Source organism: Cannabis sativa, chromosome 5 (assembly GCF_029168945.1).
Source record: "Cannabis sativa cultivar Pink pepper isolate KNU-18-1 chromosome 5, ASM2916894v1, whole genome shotgun sequence".
Lineage (NCBI taxonomy): Eukaryota > Viridiplantae > Streptophyta > Magnoliopsida > Rosales > Cannabaceae > Cannabis > Cannabis sativa.
The window spans coordinates 64,497,367-64,514,345 of NC_083605.1; the positions used below are offsets into that span (position 1 = coordinate 64,497,367).

Consider the following 16,979-nt stretch of genomic DNA (forward strand, 5'->3'; position numbering starts at 1 on the left):
ATTTTTTTCGTTTATACTGTTACACGCTCAAGTTTACTTTTATACTATTTTTGAATTTTAATTTTTTTTGGCAGTATACTGCCTTTGGAAAGTTTAATATACCATAGTTTTTTTGTTTTGAGGCACCCAACTCATCCCATTCATTCTCACTTTGCCCACAGTTTATTGAAACCAAACCACCTACACTGTTTGTGTGAAAGTGACTAGTTCTTTATTATTTTTTTTTATTTTAATGATTTAAAAATTATTTAATAATGATTATATTATCTTTTGATTAAATGGTTGATGGGATGTGGGCTGGTGACATGTTTTTTATACTTTTTTTTTTATTTAAATAAATTTAAAAATCTCACACCACATGTCCCACTATTTATCAAACACATTTCCTTCTATAATATTTGCAGAACAAGAACAACATGAAGTACTTGTTCTTTTTAGAAGATAGGTGGACTCATCTTATGAACATGAAGATAAGGTATCATGTAATAGTAATTGCTCATCTTTTGTTCTTCTTCTTCTTCTTCATGGGTCTCTTTCTTTTTCTTTTTTTTTTCAAAATCCATGCACTTATCATCTTTTTTCTCACTATCTTCCTCCTTAAGTTCTCTTACTCTCTCCATTAACATATAAATTTTTTATTTTATTTCTTGTTCAGTTCTTCTTCTTCATCTTCTTCTCATTTTTTTAGTTTTTCTAATTTTTAATCACACTTTTGGGGGAAAATAAAAGAGTGGTTTTTTTATTTTGATTTTCTAGATCTGTTCTTGCAAATATAGGTTATAGTAATTCAAAGAACACTAAATCAAAAAATACCCTCAATCTGTGTTGGAGAACTCCGACTCCGATTTTGAGTTTGAGCCAAAGTTCCAAAGTCTCCCAAATCTGATAAGGTTTTTTTCTATTGATCTTGTATTGTTTTAAGAGTTTTTTCAAGTTGATTATATTTCCTATTTTTTTTTCTTGCATGTTTTTTTTTTTTTTGTTAGTCTTATTTTATAGTTTTCTGTTTGTTGCAAACAGCCGAAAGAAAGTTCAAAAGTCTCCCAAATCTGATAAGGTTTTTTTCTATTGATCTTGTGTTGTTTTAAGAGTTTTTTCAAGTTGATTATATTTCCTATTTTTTTTTCTTGCATGTTTTTTTTTTGTTAGTCTTATTTTATAGTTTTCTATTTGTTTGACTCTGTGTCTTGTTGTTTTTTTGGTTTTATTTTGTTAACTCTTAGGGAAAGAGAAAATACCAAGTGAAGATTGTTCAATCAACTGATCTGTTCGAAGACATAATTAGGAAAAGGGTTGTCGAGGTGTGTAATTTCATTATTTTAGTTTTAATGTTTTTTTATGCTTGTTTTTTATGTTCTTTATTATTTTTTTTTTTGTGTTGTTTTAGTAGTGTTTTCTTATGTTTTTTTATAGGATGGGAATCCAAGTACACCCGATCGAAATACTACCATTCCAAAGTTTTTTTATGCTTATTTTTTTTATATTCTGTAGTTTTTTTGTGTTGTTTTAGTAGTGTTTTCTTATGTTTTTTTTTTATAGGATTGTTGTTGATTTAGTAATTTTTTCTCTTTGCCAGATTTTATGATTTTTTCTTGGTGTTTCTATGATTCTGGTGTTGATTTGTCCGTCCCCAACCACGAAGGAGGTGCCGTTTGTGCTTTATTACTGTTAACAGTATAAAAGTAAATATTTTAGGTCTGGACAGTATGAAAGAAAAAAAAAAAAGAGGCTTGGACAGTAGAAAAGAAATTATTGCCGTGTGGCAGTATTATTGTAAAACTTGGGGAAAAAATAGTATTTTTGTAAGTTTCCCAAAATTTAGGTATGTGGTGTAAGAACCCAAACAAAATTCGTGGTATACTGAACAAACCTAATCCAATCCATCACCTTGTGTGCAATCCGGCCCGAAAAACAACGCAGTTGTTAGTAGAGAGTGGAAACTAAAGCTGGCCTGGGCTAATTTTAAATGTCTTAATTTCACAAATACCATTTAATCACATCATCTTCTTCTTTATCATTTATTTTCTTCTAAATTAAATACTAGTACAAATCAATGAGTGAACATTAAAAAAGTAACAGCAGAGGTTATTAATATATATCTCAGATATTGTTTGTAAAATCTTGGCTCTGCAATTAATTGTGACAACATTTCGAAAAAAAAAATGACATGTTCAAGAATTTATCAAATTCTTCTTTCAAAATTTTTATTTTGGAACAGTTGTGGTGGTTAAGAATGCCATAGACTAGAGTACCAAAGAATTAGCAAATGTACACATTAATATATATATATATATAAATATATAATATAGCTTTTTACTATATGTTACCTAACAAATTAAATGGTATGTGGGCAAATTGCAATAACCTTTATATGGATCTATAAACAAACATGATAATTATGAAGATGATGTGTGATTGTGAATGAAACAAATAAACACAAAGTGAAGACAAACACAAATCATTATTTGAATCTTAACGGATAAAACTTGAAATTATTACACAAAAGAAATATTATGTCATTAAATCTTTGGTGTAATTAATTAATTAATTACTAAAATTAAATAATTTATATATAAAGCTCCTTTTGAGGAAGCATGAAGCTTAACAGTAAAACATAAAGGTAATGAGTGGTAGTGATGCATTAATTTTGAGAGACCCCTCCTCATCGCATGCTTATAAGTTGGCTCACAATAGTACTACATGCATTCCCATATTCATATCTAATAATAAGAGAGAGAGAGAGAGAGAGAGAGAGAGAGAGAGAGAGAGAGAGAGAGAGACTCTTGTTCAAAACTCAATTTCATGGCATGCCACGCCACACTATAAAATAGTGACATGTCAAAATAGTGAGAGTGAGAGCAAGAAATCATTATTCCAACTTATCATTTATAGATTTCATTTTTATGTATAAATATATAGGTATGGGTCCAAATTTGTATATTGCGGATAAATTTCATTTAGCTTGTTCGATTTGTGATTAGTTTGATAAGTACATAATTCATAAGTTTAGTGGAAAGTCCTGTCTGCATTATTTGAAAAGTTTTTATAATTTGGTGTGAAAATAAGTTTTAAATTTGAATCCTTTTTTTTTTTTTGTTTAAATAAGTGTACAATTAACTATATTAAATTTTGCCTTGCAGCAAGTGCTACAAGCAGTTCCTACCACTGTGATGGACGAAAGGAACCACTCTCTGCTACAGCCGTTTACTGTCAAAGAAGTGTCAGATGCTCTACGCTCAATGAGCACCGATACAAGCTCAAATAATGATGGAATGTCTGCAATATTTTATCAACATTACTGGGATCATATTAGAACAGATGTTACTTCAGTGGTCCTTGGAGTGTTGAATGAAGGTCATGACATGATTAGATTGAACAAATCAATTATTACTCTAATCCCTAAAATTAAGAAGCCAAAAGCAATGGGGGATTATAGACCAATCAGCCTTTGCAATGTGATTTACAGGCTGATATCAAAAGTGATTGTACTACGGTTTAAAGACGTTCTACTATTGGTGATATCTGAAACCCAAAGTGCTTTTCTTCCGAACCGCCTTATCACTGACAATATTCTCGTGGCTTTTGAACTTGTTCATCATCTCAAACACAAGACGCAAGGAAGCAAGGGTTACTCGGCACTCAAACTTGACATGAGCAAAGCATTTGATAGAGTTGAATGGGATTACCTATCTGCAGTGATGATAAAGATGGGGTTTGCTCCACAATGGACCTCTCTCATTATGCGGTGTCTCTCGTCCAATAGTTTCTCTTTTCATCTGAATGGAGAGATTTTTGGTAATGTTTGGCCAACTAGAGGTCTTCGGCAAGGCGACCCCTTGTCGCCATATCTCTTCTTAATTTGTTCGGAAGGACTTTCAAGGCTTCTACACCATGAAGAGCAATTGGGTAATTTGCTGGATCTAAAACTCACTAGGCGTGCCCCGTCGATATCTCATCTATTATTCGTTGATGATAGCCTCTTATTTTGTCAAGCGAATAATAGCTCTGCCTTGGCCATCAAAGAGTCCTCGCGGTCTACCATCAAGCATCAGGACAGTTCCTCAATACTCAAAAATCCATCATGTCTTTCTCTCCGAATACTTCAAGTGATGCAAAGAACTTCTTCAATCAAACTTTGGGGATGCCAATATGTGAATGCCATGAAACATATATGGGTCTCCCTACCTATTCTAGTCATAACAAGAAGGAGTTATTCAGCAATGTAAAGGAAAAAATTTGGAAGCTCCTACATGCTTGGAATGAAATATTATTTTCCATTGGAGGTAAAGAAGTGCTTTTGAAAACGGTGGTCCAATCTATTCCTACATATGATATGAGTTGCTTTCATTTGCCAATGGATTTCTATAATCAAATTGAATCTATGATGGTAAATTTTTGGTGGGGTACAAACAAATACGGGTCCAAGATTCATTGGAAAAGATAGAAATGCTATGTAAATCAAAGTTTGAAGAGGGTATGAGCTTTCGTTCTTTTGTTGATTTCAATCAAGCTATGTTTGCAAAACAAGGCTGGAGGTTGTTTGAGAATTCGAACTCACTGTTAACAAGACTTCTGAAGCATAGATATTTCCCAAGAAACTCTTTTTTGGAAGCTCACCTTGGACACTCCCCTTCATTAACATGGCAGGGAATACATTAGGGAAGGGAACTACTTCTTAAGGGACATAGATATAAGATTGGTAATGGGTTTCAAGTTAGAAGTGGGTTGGATCCTTGGATTCCAGGACATGACGAATTCAAGCCAATATGCTATACTGGTGATCCATCAACACCTGTATCCTCTTACATACTTGACACTATGGAATGGAATATGGCTTCTCTTCAAGAAGACTTTGCACAACTTGACATTGATCGAATTATTACCATTCCCTTAAGCTTCTACCAATCGCGGGATCAGCTTATTTGGCACCATAACACAACTGGGGTTTACTCTGTTAAAACAGGTTTTCACCTTGCAAACTCAATCATTGAGAAAGATCAAGAATCCTCTTCGGAAGATTACAAGAGCTGGTGGAAATTCTTTTGGGCATTGCAGTTACCACCAAAAGTTAAAAATTTTGCTTGGAAAGTCATTCAGCATGCCCTTCCGGTTGCCTGTGCACTGCATAGGAGGAAAGTCATAGATTCGACCTTATGTTCAAGGTGTAAAAATGCTTGGGAGTCAATTGGACATGCCTTGTTTACGAGCAAGCATGCCAAGGCTGTTTGGAAAAACACTAATTCCACAATTGATTTCCACCAAGCTCATGGTATGTTAAACGGGGATTATCTAATTCACTTGGCAACAACAATGGATAAAGCTGATTTTGAACTATATTGCAAACTACCAAAGTGCAAAACAATCTTGCTACAATAAATTGCAGCAGCAGCCTACTTCACAGCAAGCAGGTTCAACTAATTGTAATATTGGGATAACACATCACCAGATTCATTTGCAGCAGCCAGGAGATGGCCAAGATCATTTTGCACATCCCCAGTACTTGAGACATGAACAAGGACCAACACAAAATCATGGCCAGGGTTACTTTCAGCATGTTGTTTCATCACAGCAATGCAATTCTCGACAGGAAGCAGGCCAACAACCGCAACCAACATTTTTTGTGATGCATCAGCAAGGCCATTCGACACCAGATATCACTTTCAATAGAAGCAGACCTATTGATTGAATTGTTTGGAAAACACCAGAGGTAAATAGGCAAATGTTGATGCAGCTGCTAATTTCAAGGATAAAATTTTAGGAATTGGAACTGTCGTGCGCAATCACAAAGGAGAAGTAATTGTTGCGTTTTCAAGACTAGTCCAAGGATGCTTCAGAAGTGATGAAATAGAAGCGAAGGCGCTTTTCCACAGTTTAAACTGGGTTGCTCAGCACCAACTATTAATCGTAATTGTGGAAACAGATGCCTTAAGAGTATCCTCTGTTTGAACACTTTTCATAGGGACTTATCTTGTTTTGATGATCTAATTGACGATGTACGTTGTCTTTTATCCTCTTTTCTTGGAGTTACTGTTATTCATGCTCGTAGGCAAGCTAATAAAACTGCTCATGGCTTGGCAAAGTACGCTCTAGAGTTGGATGAAGATGTTTCTTGGATAGGAGAAATTTCTTATCTTATTTTCTCTATTATTGTAAATGACTGTTAATTTATAATAATATAGAAAATTTTCAAAAAAAAAAAAGAAAACTATTTTAAATTTTATTTTCAAAATTATAAATTATTCATATATTCTTAAAAATAAGTAATTTCTATTATCACTATAATATATAAAAATAAAATATAATTTCAGAATTAATTGCCGAAAATAAAATGATGCCAAATCTTCTAAAAGCTCACTGATTATATATATATATATTGATATATGTATATGTACATAATGTTATTAGTTCAAAAGAGCGAGTGACAAACATCTATATCTGTTGTGGACATTGTCTCACATAGAATAAATGGTAGAGAATTGAGCCATTTATAAGAACATGGGCTACTCCACTCATTGCCAATTGGTTTTGAGATGGAACCCCATGATTCTCAACATGGTATCAAGAGCCATATCCCTTGCGGGCAAGTGATCATATCCGATCCGCACCTATACAGATAGTGACCATATAAGAACATGGGCTACTCCACTCATTGTCAATTGATTTTGAGATGGAACCCCATGATTCTCAACAATATCACCTCAAAGTTTATATATAGCTCATTTGCATGATTACATTTTGATACGTATCCCTTTCACTTTCAACTTTTATTTATTTATTTATTGCTGTAAAATCCTATAATTATTTTACCTCTTTTTACGAAAAAAAAAATGAATTAAATAGTCTTTGCATATACCAAGAAGTTTTCACCTTTTTTTCTTAAGTTATATTAACATAACCTATATATGTTGTTTTTAGTCAAAAGATTCTTTTCAAGTTTTGCTATATTAAATGTGTTTTTTTGTCATGATCAAGACCCAATTAGGATCCAAGAGAGTTCATCAATTGCAAGCATGTGTATAATAATGGAAATGAATAATATTACGTAATTAAAACTTACAAGGGATTGTATAAAATATTATGATCCATTATATTTGTAACATTATGGCACCTAAAGTTATCATGAGAGTCATTGTCCAATATAGTGTATTCATAATATTATATATAAAAGGACACATAAATATGTACATATATATAATAATCCTATAGAAAAGGATTAAGAGGAAAACAACATTTATATAATTTAGATTGGATGATATCATAATTAAATAATTAAGTATTGGATTAGTATATTGATCATATTTAGTAGTTTAAAGAAAACTTAAATAAACTTATTGAATTGAGTATTTTGTTAATATAACATCATAAAAGGACAAATATATATAATTATAATCATATATATAAAGGAGAGTGACAAAGGTTGGTGGTAGAATTATTTAATTAAACCATGCTTCTTGTTCTATCTTCTTCTTTATTAATTATATGAATCATTCAATAGCACTATTCTATAGCAGTTTTTTTATTTATGATATGCAGAGAAGAAATGATGATTGATATTAATTGGAGACAAAAGAGAAAGTTCAGTTACAGTGCAATTATTTTACTTCGGATAAAATTTCCTTATTATAATCACTTTTCCTTGACCAGCCGTCTTTTCTTTTTCTTTTTCAAATTTTTTAGGAAAAAAAAAAACACATCTTCTTCTTTTTTTTCCTACCAACTTCTTTTCGGCTGAAATTAACAGCAAAAAATAAATCTTCTTTCGGCTGAAATTGGTTAAATTTCACTCATATATGTAGTAAAGATACCTAAATATTAAATTATTAATTTTTTATATTTTTTTTCTTGATTTTTTTTAAGAGAATTATCTTATGTACTGTTTTTTTGATTTGTTTTTTAAATTTACGGTTTGAGTTTTTAAAGTGGTTTATCCAGTAGTTTTTATATGGGTTGCTACACGATTTTTTATTGCGATTTAAGTTGCAACGCTAAAAATTTTCATGTAAAATTCTGTAAAAATGTAAAAAAAAAATATTATTTTAAAGTGTAAATATAAAAAATCTCCTTTTCTTTTTAATATGTATACATACTGTTGTAGTGTCTATGTATTATACATGTTCTTCTGGATAAGAATCACAATGAATGGAAAAATTAATTGCTACACAATTTTAATTTTTTTTTTCTTAAGAAAAACATTTAAGTTAAAAGAATGTATCATTCAAGAGTATATATATAGGGAATTCACTAGAAATATATAATAATGATGGATTCAACTAGTAGATAGATAATAATAATGAGAAATGTGTTACTATTTTGAAGTTTTTTTTTTAATTGATTGTGAGCAGGATTCAAAGTCCCTGGATTCATGATTTTGTGTTTCACAGAATGATCATTGTTATGATTATTATCATTAGCATATGGTCAAAGTGCTGACGTATAAAGTTAAATTTGGGAAATGTCTTTACTTATAATCATTAGTCAGTCCCAATAAAATAGTTAAAAAAAAAGTGCTTGGCTATATGAGTCATATTCACACTGTCATTTCATTCATTCAAGTCACCAAGTATAGAATTAGATGAAAGTAATAATCCAATATTAACTAAAATTGACCAAAAACTAAAATTGACCAATAATAAAGGGGTCATATTCATATAGGCTATGTTTAGTAGCTAGCTATAGCTTTAAATATATAAATTGACTATTATAGATGACATTGAGTAACAGAATAACAAATTGATTTCCAACAGCACCTTTTTCTTTTGATTATGTCATCTTTTGTATCCCTACAAGGTCATTTTGTGGCATAACTCTTTATTAGACCATCTCTAGCGGATGGGTTTAAATTGTGTTACAATTAGCTAAAAAAAATATGTGAATGTTTTATTTATTTATTTATTATTATTTTTTTTTTTGAAAAAAACTTGAAGCTTTAATAGAATACTAGTTTTGGGACGTGCGTTGCACGTATAATAAATATAGTTAAAGATTGTCTGTAATTTTATTTAAAAAAAATATAAAAAAAATTATATGTTATTATTATAAAGATAAATTATTTAAAAAAATATATATTATCATAAAGTTAGTTGAAAGTATAATTATCGATATAAATAATTTGTATCATAAATATGTTTAATAATAAAATTCTTAAATAGTTATTACAATCATTATTGATGATATTTTATGTTAAATATATATGGAACATATAATTCTAATACAATATGTATTAAAAGACATTGAAATAAAATAAAAAAAATACATATAATTAGAAAATGGCACAATAATAAAGAATTTTAATAAAATAATACATTTAATTTGTTCAAAAAATTAAAAAAATAATACATTTGATACTAAACTTTAAAATAAAATTAAAAATTACACATACATAAAAAATTAATATAATAATAAAAAGTTCTTTCACTTAAAATTAAATATGGTAGAATACAAAGTTTTTCTAAATAAAAAAATATAACATAAAATATTTACTAAATAGCAACCATTAAAAGGGCTTACCATCATTACCATTATATGTATGATCCTATTCAAAAAAATTTTATATTATAAAGAAATTTTAAAGTATCAATTAATTTAAAATATATTAATATTGTTTTAATAAATATTATATTAAATTCACATAAGCATATATTAATGTATAGCAAATATATTAGATTTAAAAAACATAATTAATAAAGATAAATTAAAATTACATATTGAGCTAATATATATAATTGTATTAGTTATTTGAAGTTTATTACTATAATTTAAAATAATTATTAAATTAAAGGTACATGAAATATAAACAATAATAAATAGTATGATATATTATGAAAGAAAGCTATAAATATTAATTAAAGATATGTATTTTTTTCATAATAAAATATGCAGATCTATGCTAATATATATTGTAATTATTTATAATTCACTTTGTTCTTGGAAATAAAATAATGTTATTAAAAAAAATCACTTATGGTCTCTAATTATTAAATTACCATATACATTTTTTTTAAAAAAAAAAATACATTTTTACATTTAAAGATTGGTTTTTTTTTTTTTTCTTCATTTTTATAGTTTTTTATAGAAACAACATGAAAACAACAAGAAAACTACATAAAAGCAACATCAAAATAACATCAAAACAACAACAAAAAATAACATACGGATAACAAAAAATTAACAACAAATTAACAAGAGTACAACATAAAAAGACTATATTTTCTGTAAATAAAATCAAAAAATCATAAAAATATTAAAATATTAAAATTCCATGAAACCGTATTTTTGTAATTTTTTTGTTGTTTTTGTGTATTTGTGAAATAATCCCACAAAAATTTGATTAGGTAGAGCTAATAATGGGTTCACTTAGGCAACACTAAAAATTGTTCCTATTGTCGATGCTCTTATTTCTAAAAAATCTGTGACTAAAGTTATTAGTCACATAAATCATAATTTATTAATAATATATTGTGAGTAAAATTAAATTAATAATAATTTGTATTAAATATTATTTTTTAGTAACAAGTAATTTTGTTTGGACTATTAGTGAAAATATCACTAAAAATAGTATTTTTGGTATTCATACAAATATTATCATTATTTTTTTGTAATTATTTATAAATTTATTTTGCTATTTAGAGTAAGATTATTTTTATTTAAAGAAATTTATTATGGTTTTTTATTATTAAATTGCAAAATACATTTAAAAAGAAAGCTAATATGCATTTCTTCAACAATGTAGATTTATAATTAAGTTAAAAGAAAAAAAAAAAAAAAGGTGATAAAATGTGGAATGGATGGGGTATATAAGTGTGGAAAGTGTGGCAGTAAATTTTGTATTGTTGAATAATTTTATTAATATATATGTGTGCATGGAAGAAACCAATTGTTTTGGTTGACCATTTTATGAATAGTAGTAATTATTGGCTCTTTTAATATATGTAAGAAAAGAAAAAGTACAAGTATGAAGCTCACAAGTTTTACAAGAAAGCTCACTATCTAATCCTAGACTTAAATTGGCTAATTTGTAAGCAATTATATTACAATTTCAACCCACATACTTTATTCAAAGTCCAAGACTGAAAGATAATGAGTTTTTAATATAGAGAAGTAAATTGTCAAGTGTGTTAGCATTCCAATTACAAAACTTAAGTTTATCCACTACATTTTTATAATCGGTCATAATAGTAGCAACAAACAACCTAATTAATTAAGACTGCTACACATCAAGAAGAACGGCCTTCGCTTCAGCAATAGCAGGAGAAACATTGCCAACAATTGGCTTAATAATTTCTACAAGATGGTTTGATTCATTATAAACCACAATCCCCGGGTTATGCTTTTTCCTTGTACTGTCCAATGTCGCATCTGTATAAATCCGAAAACAACCACTCAAGCACGACATCAAAACATGAGATCTAGGATCTATTTACCAAAATGTTATTGGATAAACCATTCTGCTGAGCATCCAAGTATTTGAGCAAAAAACTGTTGCACCAAGCAAAAATCTCACGAGGAGGAATAAACAGACGGTTATAAAAGACATTATTGCTCTACTTCCATAAAGTCCAAAGAAAACATAAAAATATATCAATAGAAGAGTTATCAAAAGCATTAATTATGTTCTGTATGTAATGTATAATATCAAAGTGCTTATTATAGTGTGAAAGCTAGTAAAATTTGATGTCTTCTAAGCTTTCTTGACTCTAAAGTAATCTAGTAAAACATGTGTTACCGTTTCTGATTGAAGTTTGCATAAATGACACAAAGGGGAGCAAATGATATGCCCCTGAGAAAGCAACGCAGCCACAAGAATAACATTAGAGACAACCCTCTAGATAAAGTGTTTAACTTTAGGAGGAATCTTAGAATTCCATATCTTAGTCCAAGAAGATTTTAAGGTTCGAAAGGATGAAGAAGGGAGGTCACGTCCTGAGAGAGCAAGGTGATAGGCTAATTTAACACTAAACAAACCAGAGTTCTCCTTTGCTCAAATTTGATCATCCTTACCCCTTACCCCTGATATTGGAACATCCAAAATTTCTCTAATAATACAGTCATCAAAATGATCTCTAAGCCTATTTAAACTCCATGAGCCTGATTCATCAATGAAATATGAAAGCTTATCAGAGGGAGGTTGAGGATCCTGAGTAAAACATTTAAATTTAGCAATTGGGATTCAATGCTCCTCTAATGTTCTTATGTTCTCTCCATCACCAACTTTCCAAATCATACCAGAAGCTAACAGATCCCTTCCTCAAAGTAAACTTCTCTAAGAATACGAGGGATTATTACCAGGCTTAGCCTCCAGAATAGAGGTATTAGGAAAATAACGGTCTTTGAGAGTAAGACTAAGTAGCAAATTGGGATGATTGAGGATTCTCTAAGCCAGCTTAGCTAGTATAGCTCGGTTAAAATAGGTAAGAGATCTAAAGCCTAAACCTCCTACAAACTTATATTAACAGATAGTCCTCTAGCTCTTCCAATGAATCTTTTTAGAATCACCCGAAGTTACCCCACCAAAATCTAGCCATCGCAACCTCAATCTCCTTACAAAGCTTAACTGGCAATTTAAAATAAGCCATGGCATAAGCTGGGATGGCTTGCACCACAGCCTTAAGGAGAATTTCCTTTCCAGCTCTAGAGAAACACTTGGAATGCGAAGAATGAAGGACATAGGAAACTCTATCCTTTAGAAAAGTGAAGGAGTGATGTTTTGAACGCGACAGACATTGGGGAAGCCCTAAATATTTAATAATAAAAGGCATGTCTTCCAAGTTGAAAGTGGTAAAGAAAAATTTTGAATACCTTAAGGGACATTAGGGAAGAACATGATAGAGGATTAAACAAAATTTATAACTTGACCTGAAGTTTTAAAGTAGATGGAAAAAACATCACTAAGAGCAACACAAGAGTGTCTATCCACAGTGCAGAAGATAAGGTTGTCATCTGCAAAAAAGTAAATGAGTTAATGAAGGAGCACTCCTCGAGATAAAGATGCTCTTCAGAAGATTACTATCTTGCTTAGCTCTAAGTAGAGATGATAACCCCTTAACACAAATGATAAAAAGATAAGGGGACAAAGGATCTCCTTGTCTAAGACCCTTAGTCGGTTTTATAGATCCTCTAACAACCCCAATAATCAGAAAAGAGATATTAGTGGTAGAGATACATTTTATATTAAGAGAGAAAATGAAGAGGAAAATTGAAATGAAACATGACATTTTCTAGGAAATGTCACTCAACCCTATCAAAAGCTTTGACCATATCCAACTTGAGGGCAGCCCAACCTAACTTTCCTTGTTTCCTAGAATTAATAGCATGTACAACCTCTTGAGCAAGAAGAATAATGTCAAAAATGACTCTACCCAAAAAAAAAAGCACTTTGGGAAGGTGAAATAATTCTATCGAAAACTATCTTTAAACGACAAGCTAGCACTTTGGAAATAACCTTATACGGTGTAGTACATAAACTAGTAGGTCTAAAGTCTAGAGCAGAGTGAGCATGTTACTTCTTAGGAATAAGGATAATAAGAGTGGAATTAATAGAAGAGACGTCAGTACCATTATTAAGGTAATCTAGGCCTGCATCAATAAGTTTCAAACCTAGGGTTGGCCAATTTTTTGATAGAAATAAGCGTTAAGACCATTAAGACCCGCAACTTTATCACCAAACAACTGAAAGAGAGCCCTCCTGACCTCATCAGCACTAAAAGGCTGCCCTAACACATCAGAATCATGATCATCAAGGGGAGGTCCTAGATTTTCTAAGATTTGAGCAGTGGACTCAGCATCACAGCCTTCAGACTGAAAAAGACTGGAAAAGTACGAAGAGATAACACCACAAATACTCTCAAAATCATTAATAATGCTACCATTCTCGTCTTTAAGAAATTTGATGGTATTTACCTTTTTTCTATGAGAAGCAAAACGATGAAAGAATTTGGTATTTTTGTCACCAGCATTCAGCCAGGTCACCCTAGACCATTGGCGCAATACACCTCCTCTTTATACAAAAAAGTATTCATATGAGATTGGAGATTCTAAATTTGGCTAATGGTATTACTGTCCAAAGGACAAAAACTTTGGAGCTCAGCTATAGCCTTATTAAGAGCATTGATCCTAGTTTTGAAGAGATTGTTTATCGAAGCATTCCAAGTTTTAATAGAGAAAATACAAGAAAACTGCTTATTCAAAAAATTTGAAAAAGCCCATTTATTAGTATTATTGAGATTATAGCTTAACAGAAAGATAAAAGTCAGAATTCTCAAGCCAAATATTTTCAAATTGAAATCTTTTACTAACAAAATTTGGGCAAGCATTATTATCTAAGTTAAGCAGCACCTTCAAGGCTCGATGATCTGAGCCATGAAAGAGTAGTTGATAAAGAATAGCACTAGGGAACATAACACACCAAGTATTTAAACTAACAGCCCAGTCTAGACGATCATATGTAGAACTATGCTTCCAAGTGAATTTATTACCAATATAAGGAAAAGGAAAAAGGCTAAACTTATCCAAGAAATAAGCAAAAGACTTCATATCGGTATTAGAGTAAAAATGATTGCTAGACTTATCACTATGAAAAAGATAACTATTAAAATCACCCATTATAAACCAAGGAAGATTAGGGGCATATTAAAATTCTTTATGAAGAAGATTCCAAGTGAGATGCTTTTGATTATGCACAGGAGATCCATAAAAACTAGTAAAATGAAACAAATATCATTAAAGTTTATATTACAATCTATATGATTATAGGAGAAATTTAAAATATGAACATAAACATAAGACTTTCACAAAAGCATAAGTCCCCCCAAAAAAAAAAATGCTTCTTGTGGACTTCAAATCCAAAATCAAAACCTAAAGAAGTCTTAACTCTATCCACTTCATGGGAAGGCAACTTTGTATCCATCAAAAAAAGAACTAAAGGTTGATGCTCCTTAACCAACAGGGAGAGTCTTCTGAATGAATGGGTACTCCCAAGACCCCGTGCATTCCAGCTGATGAGGCTCATTTTTCTAGGCAGGTGTGCCCAACATCACCCGCCTGTTCCAATGAAAAAGAAAAAGAAAAGGAAACACCATCCATGTCCCCAGCACGGGCTCGTTTAAGCATGGACCGGAGGGAACCACCAACTATAATCTGGTGAGAGTAAAAAGAAGCACATTTCACACTAGAGGTAGAGGCAAAACCTTGCCTCGTACAGAAAGGTCAAGTTGACCAACAGGATTGTCACTAGAAGGATGAGCAATTGTATTAGCCCATGGAAAAGCCTCCTCTCTAGTAGTTGGAGGAGTGTCAGTAGAGGATTGGGTATTCAACAGGCCCTCTAAACTGTCTAAACTAGGCTGATTCACAACCAGAACAGAACCTATGGTATAAGAGATATAAGTGGAAGAGTTCAGGGTAGAAGCAAAGCTAACGTTACTACCATATGGGTTCAAAGCTGAAAGATTGGGATTAATGGGTGGAAGAATCATGACATCTAGAGAGGGCTGGAATGGAATAAGCTGAGGAGCATTAGGCACACTAGTATTGAGAAATGAGGGAAAGTTGATAATTTGGTTGGTAAGCAATGTGGAAGATGGATTAGAGGTACTAAAATTAGCACCTGCAACAGCTAAAGAAGGGAGATCGGGATACTGAAAGGGCATGGGTTTATCAGTGACTTTTTCTTTTCCTCGAAGGACAATGGTAAAAGGACAAGGAAGAAGAGTTGGAGTTTCATCACACTTTTGCAGATAAGCATGACAGTATTTCCTAGTGTGATCAAGTTATTAGAATATTTCTAATTAAGGAAATAAAATAATATTATTGATTCTGATAAATGAATATTTTATATTCATTGAATATGGACAGAATCAATTACGTAATATTCTATATATGGTCAGATTTCTATATTCATTACCTGATTTGATTTCCTGAATTAATTGTCAAAATATTCTGACAATTAATGTGGCACAGATACTGATGGAGTATCTCACCTATAAATATAGGGTCTCGGTCCCCGAGCTCCTCACTCATTCTGTTCATAACAGCAAATTCTATCTAAAGAGAGTTGAGAGAGCGAGGAAGCCCGATTACCCATGGTAGTCAATTTCCTTTGCAGATCAAAGCTTATGTGGGTTTGAAGCTCAAGAATCAATGGCTGGAGGTATTTCGATCCTTATTCTTAGTGTATATATGTTTGATTTAATTCCGCATTTTATATATACACATACATATATTTCAGTTTATACATATAAATTTTCTAACACAAGTTTCCCACAAAAATAGCCAAATTCAGGAAGCCTTTCATATTTGAAATCTAACCATTTGATAATCTCTCTACCCATGCATCTTAATAAACCTAACATCCATCCCTCTCCTAATGGGCATGTTCACATCCAATTCCATTCTTATCCTCATATAAGGCTTAGTACCCTCTCTAACAGTAGTTTTATCCACTTCAATTAGATCACCAACCTCAATAGCAATGAACTTAGCAAGTTCATAAGATTTACACATAAAGGGAATCCCATAAACCTAGACCCAAAAGGGTACATAATGAAGATGCTCAAGGGTTATAGGAACAGAACTGTCAGGAGCTGCAAAAATGGTAATACTTTGAGCAAAATGCTAAGGCTGACCCTTTGAAATTCTACCCTTATCTCTCTCACATTCAAAAATAACCAAAAAATACCATCAGCATGCTCAGAAACAATAACAGGAAAATGACACTGCAATGACCAGATTTCAAACAGAGTTTTCATAAGAGAAGGGTGATTAAAGTGTCAAACAGTATGCAACTGAAGAAGAAGACTAATATAAGTATGGGATTCAGTGGGATTAACATCATAGGTATAAACAATGTTTTCTTCAGGTGTTAAAGCTAGAGCATTTGAGACATTGGCAAAAAAGTCATCCATGGCGCCAAATAGAGAAAACAAAGGTAAAAGCAATAAAAGGAAAACAGAGAAGAACTGGGGATAAGGGTTCATACCTGAGAC

The 16,979-nt window shown here is 31.2% G+C and overlaps 1 protein-coding gene across 7 annotated transcripts; it reads left to right on the top strand.

The window, feature by feature from the left end:
* Positions 1 to 2,080, top strand: LOC115724748 (uncharacterized). 7 transcript variants are annotated; one of them, XR_009687939.1, is made up of 5 exons: positions 1 to 475; positions 777 to 890; positions 1,021 to 1,057; positions 1,224 to 1,301; positions 1,414 to 2,080. XR_009687939.1 is itself a non-coding variant. In XM_061115832.1 (5 exons), exons 1-5 carry the CDS (start codon positions 417 to 419, stop codon positions 1,489 to 1,491), a joined length of 327 nt encoding a protein of 108 aa, XP_060971815.1. In that variant the 5' UTR covers positions 1 to 416; the 3' UTR covers positions 1,492 to 2,080. The 7 variants fall into 7 exon arrangements, 2 of the variants coding, with proteins under 2 accessions (XP_060971815.1, XP_060971816.1); XM_061115832.1 differs by having other exon boundaries at positions 1 to 488; positions 829 to 890; XM_061115833.1 differs by having other exon boundaries at positions 1 to 488; positions 829 to 890; positions 1,577 to 2,080.
* The last annotated feature ends 14,899 nt before the right edge of the window (positions 2,081 to 16,979 follow it).

Bases quoted from the DNA above. Each gene is read 5' to 3' on its own strand.
- LOC115724748 (XM_061115832.1), top strand. From the start codon at position 417: ATGAAGTACTTGTTCTTTTTAGAAGATAGGTGGACTCATCTTATGAAC. The intron at 891-1,020 runs GTTTTTTTCTAT...TGTTGCAAACAG, and splicing joins AGTCTCCCAAATCTGATAAG to CCGAAAGAAAGTTCAAAAGT. The intron at 1,302-1,413 runs GTGTGTAATTTC...GTTTTTTTATAG, and splicing joins TTAGGAAAAGGGTTGTCGAG to GATGGGAATCCAAGTACACC.